General features: G+C 38.7%; 1 protein-coding gene and 1 long non-coding RNA gene across 2 annotated transcripts in view; one reads left to right on the top strand and one right to left on the bottom strand.

The window, feature by feature from the left end:
* The window catches only part of ADGB (androglobin), a 232,929-nt gene that overhangs the window by 140,162 nt on the left and 79,077 nt on the right, over positions 1–13,690 (bottom strand). Inside the window, exon 9 of the mRNA XM_005552076.5 lies at positions 5,929–6,057. Within this exon, the coding sequence (XP_005552133.3) occupies positions 5,929–6,057 (129 nt within the window). The remainder of the gene's footprint in view (positions 1–5,928; positions 6,058–13,690) is intronic.
* LOC123573016 (uncharacterized) overlaps positions 1–13,690 on the top strand; it is a 105,936-nt gene that overhangs the window by 18,785 nt on the left and 73,461 nt on the right. The gene's annotated exons all lie outside the window — the stretch shown is intronic.

Genomic DNA, 13,690 nt, shown 5'->3' with positions numbered 1-13,690 from the left:
CCAATATTTGAAGCAAGGCTGAAAAGTAAAAGACTTTTATACCAAGCCCATAATTTCTTAGTTCAAGTTTTTAAAAAATATATATTAGTGGACTTCTAATCTATTTGTTTCATCAGTTCCACATGTCCATATTCTTTCTTGAGCATAATTCCCAAGGCTAATTTCTTTGCTGCTTTGCTTCATAGAGGCTACTTTGAAGATAGCTGCAACAAAGAGGTCACAGTCTTAACAATCTTTGACACAACCAGGTGTGTTGTTTAAGTTTTACTGGACTGTATTAGGCCATACTTGTGTGACTACAAAGAAATACCTGAGACTGGATAATTTATAAAGAAAAGAGGTTTAATTGGCTCATGGTTCTGCAGGGTGTACAGGAAGCCTAGAGCTGGTATCTGTTTCTGGAGAGGCCTCAGGGAGCTTTTACTCATGGCAGAAGGCAAAAGGGGGAGTAGGTGTCTCACATGGTGAGAATGGGAGCAAGCAAGAGAGTAGGGGGAGATGCTACACAGTTTCAAACGACCAGATCTTGCAAGAACTCACTGTCATGAAGACAGCACCAAGCCTTGAGGGATCTGCCCTCAGGTCCCAAGCAACTCCCACCAGGCTCCACCTTCAGCACTGGGGATTACAATTCAACATGAGGTTTGGGCGAGGACAAATATCCAAAATACATCATGGAGCTTTGTTGTTTAATACTTAGGTGTGGCCATGGAACTGAACTGTCTTCAACAGAATGAGAACAGAAGTGATAAACAATACAGCTTGTTTTTACTTCAAACATCTTGCACCTGCAATCCCCCAAGCTCTTTTACTTCCCACTGGTATAGAGCTTCAGAATTCACATGCTAGAGTATAGGAGGCATAAAAAGGGAGGAGCATGGCTCTCTTCAACACCAGCCTTATCTCCAATTAATTGTGGTCAAGAAATAGCCTTTTTTTTTTCAATGTTGTATGTTCTGTGATCTCAAAAATTTCTCTCTCTTTTTTCCCCATTTATTTTGGAAAAACAGACAATTCTTCCCTGAACTCATTTCTTATTTGAAATATCTTGCTAACAGTAGATATTACAAACTAACACTGCCTAGAATAGTAGATTTTCAATCACTTATTTTAGAGACTCAGGTTCACTGAGTACATGGCTAACTTCTAAATTGTCACAGGTTCTGGTTTTACCAAATATTTCACTGTGTGAGGTAGATCCCCAGGTTTCCTCAAGTTTGAAATACTATTTCTTCACTGCCTTCTACTCTACTGTTAAGCAAACACCACATAATTTCACCTTGTTATTAGTACTCTACTTCTGGCAAGAGTTAGTTTATCATGAAGTAATTGTAGCTGCTATAGTGAACACACTAAAAAATATGACTTAAACATGATATAGTTTCTTTTCGTTCATATAAAGTACAAAATGAACCTTCTTGACCAGCAAGCAGATCTCCAGGTAGTGATTCACATACTCCTGCTCTGTCCCTCCTTGTGGCTTTGCCATCTTTAATACTGTGCTCTCAACAGCAGTGAGCTAACAGAAGGGGAATTGCAATTGAGAACATGGTATAGGTCAGTCTACAGCTCGTATGTATCACTTTGCTTCATGTCCTGTGGGCTAGAAATTAGAAGGCCACATCTCATTTAAAAGAGGCTGGGAAAATGTAGCACAACTGTGTTCCTAGGAAGAGGAGGAAATTGTGAAAAGCTAGCAGTATTTCTCATAGTCAGAAAATATCCAACTTACTATTCCACTGAGTCATATTCTAATGCTTTTTTGAAACAATTTTTTTAAAGTTACTATGATACTGAACTCTATTACTATATTACTACACAAATTCTAACTTACCCTGTAGTTAATAAGTTACTGGCAAAACTCAAATCTCTAATATTTCTGGTAATCATTTTTTCTCAAATATTGGAAGGGTCTGATTACTCATTCTTACAAAACTTCGGTATTTGTAATTAATGTCATCATTTGTATCAAATTTCTTTATAAGTTACATTTTAAATTTAGCTATTTAGAGAATAAAAGTTTTCAATAAGTTTTACAGTTTAAAATATTAACATTCATAGATATTGAGAGGAGAGATAACAGAGTAGTTGTGTGAACTCTGGAGTAAGACTGTGTAGGTTCATAAACCCACTTTACACTTTGTAATTTTGAGTTCCTCCAAGAGAGCAGAATCAGTGCCAAAGAACTTCCCCTCTATACCAGGAAAAAGGTCTTAACAGGACTTTCTCAGCCGAATTTTAGAATTGGGAATGATCAGTGACTACAATGTGTCCCCTGCTATTTTGTTTTATGAGTGGAGTTTATATTGCAGTTACTGTGTTCCTCTTCATATGGGAAGGTTTTTAAATTTAGGAAATTTAGGTTTTTAAAAAGTTTATTATCAGAATTTTATTTGTGAATTTTCTATATATATTACCTTAATTCAATAAAACTGATTTTAGGAAGCAATATTTGAGTGCATGTATAATTTTCAAATAGGACTTTAAGAGCTTTCAAACTTCTATTCAGAATTTGTGACTTATATAGTTTTCTGTCATTTCATTCTCTGCATCATCTGCTGAGTTTGTAATCATCATTGGTCAGATTGGTCGTTAGCCCAAATTGGAAAGATATTAATGACAACATTACATGAGAGATGGGAGTGGATACATATGGGTAATCTGTAAGCATGTGTGTACATGTACATGACTTGGAGATCCTGGATATTTTAACGAGATGCAATTACTGGATAATAATTTGGATTGGGACTCTTGGTAAGTATTGAACATACATGTGAGAAGAAGAGTGAAATGGGTATCTGGTGATCAGGAAAGTGAAATGTGGTGAAGACTGATCATTGTTCACCAAATGGTTTCCTCTTTCTCCTGAAATGATCGATCTTTAGCACATTCCACATTCCATATTTTCCAACTCCTCTTAAAGTCAGGTGTGGCCATTGGACTGAATTATCTTCAATAGAATGAGACCAGAGTGATATACAATGCAGCTTTTTTGATTTCAGACACCTTGCTCCTGCAATCCTCAAAGCTCTTTTTCTTCTCACTGGTATAGAACTTTAGAATGCTAGAGGTATAAAAGGCATAAAATGGAAGGAGCATGGGTCTCTTCAATACCATCTAGAAAATAACTTCCTGCCAAGGATTAACACTAGTCTTTTTATTTTAATTGAGAAAGAAATATATATGACATCAGAGTCATTTGTTAGGCATGCCAGCTAGTGTACCTAAATGAATACACTTATTTTGGAAATAAGAAAATGAATTCTTAATTGTCAAGTCATTATTAGGGTATGCATTGGATAATATTAGATGACATATAAATATATACATAAATCTCTACATGTCTTCTGCCATTATAAAACTATATCTCCTATGGCATTTAAAACTGTGAGTGCCATTTTATTTTAATGACCACTGTGATAAATATGCTACTTTGAAAAAATTAATAAAACAGGGGTTCTTTATATTAAATTTTAAGTGACTTACCAGAATTAATTATAACACATCTAATATCAAATCAAACATAAAGAATAAAGGCCGTGCGTGGTGGCACATGCCTATAGTCCCAGCACTTTGGGAGGCCAAGGTGGGTGGATCACTTGAGGTCAAGAGTTTGAGACCAGCCTAGTCAACATGGTGAAGCTCCATCTGTACTAAAAATACAAGAATTAGCCGGGTGTAATGGCATGCACGTGCAGTCCCAGCTACTTGGGAGGCTGAGGCACGAGAATCGCTTGAACCTGGGAGGTGGAAGTTGCAGTGAGCTGAGATTGCGCCACTGCACTCCAGCCTGGGTGACACAGCAAGACTCTGTGTCAAATGAATAAATAAATAAACAAATAAACAAACAAACAATATAAATGTCATGTTATTTTTTCCGTATGAGTTTGAATTGTAACTCAGTTGTCTCTTGAATGCTTACTGTCTATCAATTATCTCCTTTACAAGTGAAACCAAAGCAGCTGATTGCAGGAAATGAATTGTAACACCATCAGAAATGCACTTAGATTTAACTCTGTGGGAGAAGGAAGTTCACGTGGCCACCCTCTTATTTATGCCAGACAAAATACTCCTATAGAGTTCATTCTAATACCGTACCTTTAGCACAGTCAAGAATTAATAAAGGCTTTTGCAGTAAGTATGCTAAAATGTAACTCTTCCAACAAGTGCTAAGCACTTTACCTGGATTCAACACTTGATTCTCACAAGGACCCTCACCAAAACAATGATGCTGATTTATAGAGATCCTGAGTTTAAAGAGGCTCTATCACTTGCCTGATTCTTATACACTCAGTGTTGAAGCAGATATTGAACTCAAGCAGCTTGACTCCACAGTCCAAACTGAACCACATTCTATGTGTTGGGATGACCCTAACTGTAAGTTCAGCAGGAGAAAGGAGGCATCATTACTTTTATTTTCACAAAGGAAGAACTCAGAGAAAGTTTTAGCCATTTTCACAAAGATGAAGAACCATCAGTAAGTCTGCTAATGTAATGTTTCTTACTGTCAAAAAATATTGCTTAAAACATCAATATAAGAAAATGATTTTTAATGTAGAATTAAAAATACAATAGTGACTTTTTTCTATCCACATCACTAGGCAGGTTTCAGTAAAAGTAAAAAGCCATAATTATTAAAATGTCCTCATACAAATCATCACAGTATATTAAGAAAAAAATATAAAAATTTATTAATAAAGCACACTACTAGGTGTGAAAACATGTATTTTGAGTAGCTAATGAAAGACGAGGTGAAAATGATAACCTGCACTCTGGAAGCACCAAGATAGATGAGTCAAAGCTGAGACTATAAAGCCTCAAAAGAGACACTCTAGTCTTCCTCCTGAATAGGTTGAGGTATCACTTTTTATAGCATGTTTTCTTTCAACCTGATACAATTTGTTTAAAGGCTTCTATACCTAGACTGTTTTAGCTGGTACAGAGGACAAAAGTGCGGTAGCCCAGGGGTCTTTAGAGATAATTCGTAAGTCCAAATTGGAAAGATATTAATTAAACGAAAAACCTCCAATGTGATTTTAAGTGATAGAGAAACCCAAGCATTTTCACAAAAATACTTGACCTTTATACAATGAGGCTATTATAAATAGATCTTGTACATCCACTCGGTCACAATGTGATACACGAAAAAGTGTGGTTGTCGGCATCGTGATATAAACAATGACTTCTACAGTCTCCAGCCTCACAGTTATTTTCTAAAACACAGTAAAAGATCTGGAGGCCCATTGTGAGCAAGGAGCCAGATGTAGACTTTTTTTTCATTTGGTGGCTGGCATCTAACCACTCAAACAAGTAACTTTGAATTTACTTAATTTGGATGATAAATTTTTTTTTTTTTTTTTTTTTTTTTTTTTTTTTTGAGACAGAGTCTCGCTCTGTCGCCCAGGCTGGAGTGCAGTGGCGCAATCTCCCGGGTTCACGCCATTCTCCTGCCTCAGCCTCCTGAGTAGCTGGGATTACAGGCGCCCGCCACCGCGCCCGGCTAATTTTTTGTATTTTTAGTAGAAACGGGGTTTCACCGTGGTCTCGATCTCCTGACCTTGTGATCCGCCCGCCTCGGCCTCCCAAAGTGCTGGGATTACAGGCGTGAGCCACCGCGCCCGGCCTGGATGATAAATTTAACCTGAGTATTTTTTAGAGCAATACCTGAAAGCGACAGCAGAAGCCTCTCCCATATGTGGATACTTCTTCTGTGACAATTGCACTCCAATTTGGACAACCAGGCTTCTGTCTCATTGGTAGGACTTTGGCCCAACATACCTACCCATCAGAGAACCCAGCATTTATGGCCACCTTGAATAAGTTTATTTAGTTATTTCAAAAGAAAAAATGTATTTCTATGTTTCAAGGTTTTCCAGCATTTTAAGAAACAACTAAATTAGTTATTATTCTAAGAAATTAGGAGCTTACAATCTGATAGGGACTGCACAGAGTACTGTACTTCTGATGAGGGTCTTGAACCATGAAGTGAGAATTTGAATTTTTCTTTTTCTCCATCTTTACTTCTCTTCTTTCCAATGTCTCTTGCATCTGCTTTCTCTAACATACGAAAAAAATCACAATAAATATTTTAACTAGACAACCTCAAACTATATTTCTTATTCAGTCGTTGTCTTAAAGAAAAAAGGCCAAAATAATAGTATTATTTAAATGTAAAACTATAGCCGTAATTTCTCTAAAACACGATCCCTCTAATTAGAAACACCACAATAAAGCCAGGGAGAACTTTGAAAACTGGATATATTATGAAATAAATGCAGCATTGCCTTTTATCTACTGCATATAATTTTGTTTCATGAAGATAATTATTTGAATATATTTTATTCATATAAGATTATGGTATTAAGGTAATTTTCTCATTTTAAAAATAAAAACAAAACACAACAAAGCCTGTACTGAAAGTTAAGTCCTAAATGTAGAGCCCTCTCAGATTTTCCTTATTTGGGTCCTCCACTTACAGGAAACACAGTTTTGTGATTCCAAAATATTTTATTGTGGAGCCCAGACTCCAACCAAAGTCCCAAGCCAGCATCTTATTGCCTACATGGCTTGGGTAATAAAACTCTTGTATCCAGAACTATTCCCACCATTTGAATGCTCATTCATATACTCAATCTATAAAACATATTCTTCTTCAACTTAAAATACTTTTCTCAAAGATTTTTTAAATTCCCTAACAAATCTCTCTCAATTCAGAGACAGAAATTATAGATTTCTGTCATTTCATTTTTTTTTTAGAGGTAAGGATTTTATTTTTTATTTTATTATTATTGTTATTATTATTATTATTCTTTAAGTTCTAGGGTACATGTGCATAACATGCAGGTTTGTTACATATGTATACTTGTGCCATGTTGGTGTGTTGCACCCATCAACTCATCAGCATCCATCAACTCGTCATTTACATCAGGTATAACTCCCAGTGAAATCCCTCCCCCCTCCCCCCTCCTCATGATAGGCCCCGGTGTGTGATGTTCCCCTTCCCGAGTCCAAGTGATCTCATTGTTCAGTTCCCACCTATGAGTGAGAACATGCGGTGTTTGGTTTTCTGTTCTTGCGATAGTTTGCTGAGAATGATGGTTTCCAGCTGCATCCATGTCCCTACAAAGGACACAAACTCATCCTTTTTTATGGCTGCATAGTATTCCATGGTGTATATTTGCCACATTTTCTTAATCCAGTCTGTCACTGATGGACATTTGGGTTGATTCCAAGTCTTTGCTATTGTGAATAGTGCCGCAATAAACATACGTGTGCATGTGTCTTTATAGCAGCATGATTTATAATCCTTTGGGTATATACCCAGTAATGGGATGGCTGGGTCATATGGTACATCTAGTCCTAGATCCTTGAGGAATCGCCATACTGTTTTCCATCATGGTTGAACTAGTTTACAGTCCCACCAGTAGTGTAAAGGTGTTCCTATTTCTCCACATCCTCTCCAGTACCTGTTGTTTCCTGACTTTTTAATGATTGCTATCCTAGCTGGCGTGAGATGGTATCTCATTGTGGTTTTGATTTGCATTTCTCTGATGGCCAGTGATGATGAGCATTTTTTCATGTGTCTGTTGGCTGTATGAATGTCTTCTTTTGAGAAATGTCTGTTCATATCCTTTGCCCACTTTTTGATGGGGTTGTTTGTTTTTTGCTTGTAAATTTGTGTGAGTTCTTTGTAGGTTCTGGATATTAGCCCTTTGTCAGATGGGTAGATTGTAAAAATTTTCTCCCATTCTGTAAGTTGCCTGTTCACTCTGATGGTAGTTTCTTTTGCTGTGCAGAAGCTCTTTAGTTTAATTAGATCCCATTTGTCAATTTTGGCTTTTGTTGCTGTTGCTTTTGGTGTTTTAAACATGAAGTCCTTGCCCATGCCTATGTCCTGAATGGTATTACCTAGGTTTTCCTCTAGGGTTTTTATGGTATTAGGTCAAACATTTAAGTCTCTAATCCATCTTGAATTAATTTTCGTATAAGGCATAAGGAAAGGATCCAGTTTCAGCTTTCTACTTATGGCTAGCCAATTTTCCCAGCACCATTTATTAAATAGGGAATCCTTTCCCCATTTCTTGTTTTTCTCATGTTTGTCAAAGATCAGATGGCTGTAGATGTGTGGTATTATTTCTGAGGACTCTGTTCTGTTCCATTGGTCTATATGTCTGTTTTGGTACCAGTACCATGCTGTTTTGGTTACTGTAGCCTTGTAGTATAGTTTGAAGTCAGGTAGCGTGATGCCTCCAGCTTTGTTCTTTTGACTTACGATTGTCTTGGCAATGCGGGCTCTTTTTTGGTTCCATATGAACTTTAAAGCAGTTTTTTCCAATTCTGTGAAGAAACTCATTGGTAGCTTGATGGGGATGGCATTGAATCCATAAATTACCTTGGGCAGTATGGCCATTTTCACGATATTGATTCTTCCTATCCATGAACATGGAATGTTCTTCCATTTGTTTGTGTCCTCTTTTATTTCACTGAGCAGTGGTTTGTAGTTCTCCTTGAAGAGGTCCTTTACATCCCTTGTTACTTGGATTCCTAGGTATTTTATTCTTTTTGAAGCAATTGTGAATGGAAGTTCATTCATGATTTGGCTCTCTGTTTGTCTGTTACTGGTGTATACGAATGCTTGTGATTTTTGCACATTAATTTTGTATCCTTAGACTTTGCCGAAGTTTCTTATCAGCTTAAGGAGATTTTGGGCTGAGACAATGGGGTTTTCTAAATATACAATCATGTCGTCTGCAAACAGGGACAATTTGACTTCTTCTTTTCCTAACTGAATGCCCTCTATTTCTTTCTCTTGCCTGATTGCCCTAGCCAGAACTTCCAACACTATGTTGAAAAGGAGTGGTGAGAGAGGGCATCCCTGTCTTGTGCCAGTTTTCAAAGGGAATTTTTCCAGTTTTTGCCCATTCGGTATGATATTGGCTGTGGGTTTGTCATAAATAGCTCTTATGATTTTGAGATACGTTCCATCAATACCGAATTTATTGAGCGTTTTTAGCATGAAGGGCTGTTGAATTTTGTCAAAAGCCTTTTCTGCATCTATTGAGATAATCATGTGGTTTTTGTCTTTGGTTCTGTTTATATGCTGGATTACGTTTATTGATTTGCGTATGTTGAACCAGCCTTGCATCCCTGGGATGAAGCCCACTTGATCATGGTGGATAAGCTTTTTGATGTGCTGCTGGATCCGGTTTGCCAGTATTTTATTGAGGATTTTTGCATCGATGTTCATCAGAAATATTGGTCTAAAATTCTCTTTTTTTGTTGTGTCTCTGCCAGGCTTTGGTATCAGGATGATGTTGGCCTCATAAAATGAGTTAGGGAGGATTCCCTCTTTTTCTATTGATTGGAATAGTTTCAGAAGGAATGGTACCAACTCCTCCTTGTACCTCTGGTAGAATTCAGCTGTGAATCCATCTGGTCCTGGACTTTTTTTGGTTGGTTGGCCTGGCTATTAATTATTGCCTCAATTTCAGAGCCTGCTATTGGTCTATTCAGGGATTCAACTTCTTCCTGGTTTAGTCTTGGGAGAGTGTAAGTGTCCAGGAAATTATCCATTTCTTCTAGATTTTCCAGTTTATTTGTGTAGAGGTGTTTATAGCATTCTCTGATGGTAGTTTGTATTTCTGTGGGGTCGGTGGTGATATCCCCTTTATCATTTTTTATTGCATCTGTTTGATTCTTCTCTCTTTTCTTCTTTATTAGTCTTGCTAGTGGTCTATCAATTTTGTGGATCTGTTCAAAAAACCAACTCCTGGATTCATTGATTTTTTGGAGGGTTTTTTGTGTCTCTACTTCTTCAATTCTGCTCTGATCTTAGTTATTTCTTGCCTTCTGCTAGCTTTTGAATGTGTTTGTTCTTGCTTCTCTAGTTCTTTTAATTGTGATGTTAGAGTGTCAATTTTAGATCTTTCCAGCTTTCTCTTGTGGGCATTTAGTGCTATAAATTTCCCTCTACACACTGCTTTAAATATGTCCCAGAGATTCTGGTATGTTGTATCTTTGTTCTTATTGGTTTCAAAGAACATCATTATTTCTGCCTTCATTTCGTTATGTACCCAGTAGTCATTCAGGAGCAGGTTATTCAGTTTCCATGTAGTTGAGCGGTTTTGATTGAGTTTCTTAGACCTGAGTTCTAGTTTGATTGCACTGTGGTCTGAGAGACAGTTTCTTACAATTTCTGTTCTTGTACATTTGCTGAGGAGTGCTTTACTTCCAATTATGTGGTCAATTTTGGAATAAGTGTGATGTGGTGCTGAGAATAATGTATATTCTGTTGATTTGGGGTGGAGAGTTCTGTAGATGTCTATTAGGTCTGCTTGCTGCAGAGATGAGTTCAATTCCTGGATATCCTTGTTAACTATCTGTCTCATTGTTCTGTCTAATGTTGACAGTGGGGTGTTGAAGTCTCCCATTATTATTGTATGGGAGTCTAAGTCTCTTTGTAAGTCTCTAAGGACTTGTTTTATGAATCTGGGTGCTCCTGTATTGGGTGCATATATATTTAGGATAGTTAGCGCTCCCTGCTGAATTGATCCCTTTACCATTATGTAATGGCCTTGTCTCTTTTGATCTTTGATGGTTTAAAGTCTGTTTTATCAGAGACTAGTATTGCAACCCCTGCTTTTTTTTGTTCTCCATTTGCTTGGTAGATCTTCCTCCATCTCTTTATTTTGAGCCTATGTATGTCTCTGCATGTGAGATGGGTCTCCTGAATACAGCAGACTGTTGAGTCTTGACTCTTTATCCAGTTTGCCAGTCTGTGTCTTTTAATTGGACCATTTAGTCCATTTACATTTAAGGTTAATATTGTTATGTGTGAACTTGATCCTGCCATTATTATATTAACTGGTTATTTTGCTCGTTAGTTGATGCAGTTTCTTCCTAGCATCAATGGTCTTTACATTTTGGCATGTTTTTGCAGTGGCTGGTACCAGTTGTTCCTTTCCAAGTTTAGTGCTTCATTCTGGGTCTCTTGTAAGGCAGGCCTAGTGGTGACAAAATCTCTAAGAATTTGCTTATCTGTAAAGGATTTTATTTTTCCTTCACTTATGAAACTTAGTTTGGCTGGATATGAAATTCTGGGCTTAAAATTCTTTTCTTTAAGAATGTTGAATATTGGCCCCCACTCTCTTCTGGCTTGTAGAGTTTCTGCCGAGAGATCTGCTGTTAGTCTGATGGGCTTCCCTTTGTGAGTAACCCAACCTTTCTCTCTGGCTGCCCTTAAGATTTTTTCCTTCATTTCAACTTTGGTGAATCTGGCAATTATGTGTCTTGGAGTTGCTCTTCTCGAGGAGTATCTTTGTGGCGTTCTCTGTATTTCCTGGATTTGAATGTTGGCCTGCCCTACTAGGTTGTGGAAGTTCTCCTGGATGATATCCTGAAGAGTGTTTTCCAACTTGGTTCCATTTTCCCCCTCACTTTCAGGCACCCCAGTCAGATGTAGATTTGGTCTTTTTACATAATCCCATACTTCTTGCAGGCTTTGTTCATTTCTTTTTCTTCTTTTTGCTTTAGATTTCTCTTCTCACTTCATTTCATTCATTTGATCCTCAATTGCTGATACTCTTTCTTCCAGTTGATTGAGTCAGTTACTGAAGCTTGTGCATTTGTCACGTATTTCTCGTGTCATGATTTTCATCTCTGTCAGTTCGTTTATGGCCTTCTCTGCATTAATTATTCTAGTTATCATTTCTTCCACTCTTTTTTCAAGATTTTTAGTTTCTTTGCACTGGGTACATAATTCCTCTTTTAGCTCTGAGAAGTTTGATGGACTGAAGCCTTCTTCTCTCATCTCGTCAAAGTCATTCTCCATCCAGCTTTGATCCATTGCTGGCAATGAGCTGCGTTCCTTTGCCGGGGGAGATGCGCTCTTATTTTTTGAATTTCCAGCTTTTCTGCCCTGCTTTTTCCCCATCTTTGTGGTTTTATCTGCCTCTGGTCTTTGATGATGGTGATGTACTGATGGGATTTTGGCGTGGGTGTCCTTTCTGTTTGTTAGTTTTCCTTCTAACAGTCAGGACCCTCAGCTGTAGGTCTGTTGGAGATTGCTTGAGGTCCACTCCAGACCCTGTTTGCCTGGGTATCAGCAGCAGAGGCTGCAGAAGATAGAATATTGCTGAACAGCGAGTGTACCTGTCTGATTCTTGCTTTGGAAGCTTCCTCTCAGGGGTGTACTCCACCGTGTGAGGTGTGGGGTGTCAGTCTGCCCCTAGGGGGGGACATCTCCCAATTAGGCTACTCAGGCGTCAGGGACCCACTTGAGCAGGCAGTCTGTCCATTCTCAGATCTCAACCTCCATGTTGGGAGATCCACTGCTCTCTTCAAAGCTGTCAGACAGAGTCGTTCGCGTCTGCAGAGGTTTCTGCAGAGGTTGCGTCTGCTTTTTTTTGTAGTTGTTGTTGTTTAGCTGTGCCCTGTCCCCAGAGGTGGAGTCTACAGAGACAGGCAGGCCTCCTTGAGCTTCTGTGAGCTCCACCCTGTTCAAGCTTCCCAGCCGATTTGTTTACCTACTTAAGCCTCAGCAATGGCAGGCACCCCTCCCCCAGCTTCGCTGCTGCCTTGCGTTAGATCGCAGAGTGTTGTGCTAGCAATGAGGGAGGCTCCGTGGGCGTGGGACCCTCCCGGCCAGGTGTGGGATATAATCTCCTGGTGTGCCCGTTTGCTAAGACCCTTGGTAAAGCGCAGTATTGGGGTGGGAGTTACCCGATTTTCCAGGTGTTGTGTGTCTCAGTTCCCCTGGCTAGGAAAAGGGATTCCCTTCCCCCTTGCGCTTCCCAGGTGAGGCAATGCCTCGCCCTGCTTCAGCTCTCACTGGTTGGGCTGCAGCAGCTGACCAGCACCGATTGTCCAGCACTCCCTAGTGAGTTGAACCCAGTACCTCAGTTGAAAATGCAGAAATCACCTGTCTTCTGTGTCACTCGCGCTGGAGCTGGAGACTGGAGCTGTTCCTATTTGGCCGTCTTGCTCCGCCCCTCCGATTTCTGTCATTTCATTCTATGCATCATCTGCTGAGTTTGTAATCATCATTGGTCAGGGTGCTCATTATTTATAATGTTTCTGAATATCCAAAACAGACATGTTTCATATCTTAGTTTTTTTTCTTTCTTTTTGACAGGCTTTCACTCTGCTGCCCAGGCTGGAGTGCAGTGGCACAGTCTCAGCTCACTGCAGCATTGGCCTCCCAGGCTGGAGCAATTCTCCCACCTCAGCCTCCTGAATAGCTGGGACTATAGGTGCACACTACCACACCTTGCTAATTTTTCTTTTTATTTTCTTTTTAGTTTCTTTTTTTATAGACACAGGGTTTCACCATGTTGTACAGACTGGTCTTGAACTCCTGGGCTCAAGTGATCTGCCAGCATCAGCCTCTCAAAGTGCTGGGAATACAGGCGTGAGCAACCATGCCTGGCCCATATCTTAGCTTTTTCAGTAGATTTAACACTTAAATTAGATATAAAAGTAAAGATAACTATAACTTCAACCATAGGATAAAACATTTAACCAGGAAATTTAGGTTCTTAAAAGTTTATTATCAGAATTTTATTGGTGAATTTTCTATATATATTACCTTAATTCAATAAAACTGATTTTAGGAAGCAATATTTGAGTGCATGTATAATTTTCCAATAGGACTTTAAGAGCTTTCAAACTTCTATTCAGAATTTGTGACTTA

Source organism: Macaca fascicularis, chromosome 4 (genome assembly GCF_037993035.2).
Source record: "Macaca fascicularis isolate 582-1 chromosome 4, T2T-MFA8v1.1".
NCBI classification, from domain to species: Eukaryota; Metazoa; Chordata; class Mammalia; order Primates; family Cercopithecidae; genus Macaca; species Macaca fascicularis.
The sequence above is the reverse complement of the archived record's forward strand: the minus strand, read 5'-3'. Positions and strand labels throughout refer to the sequence as shown.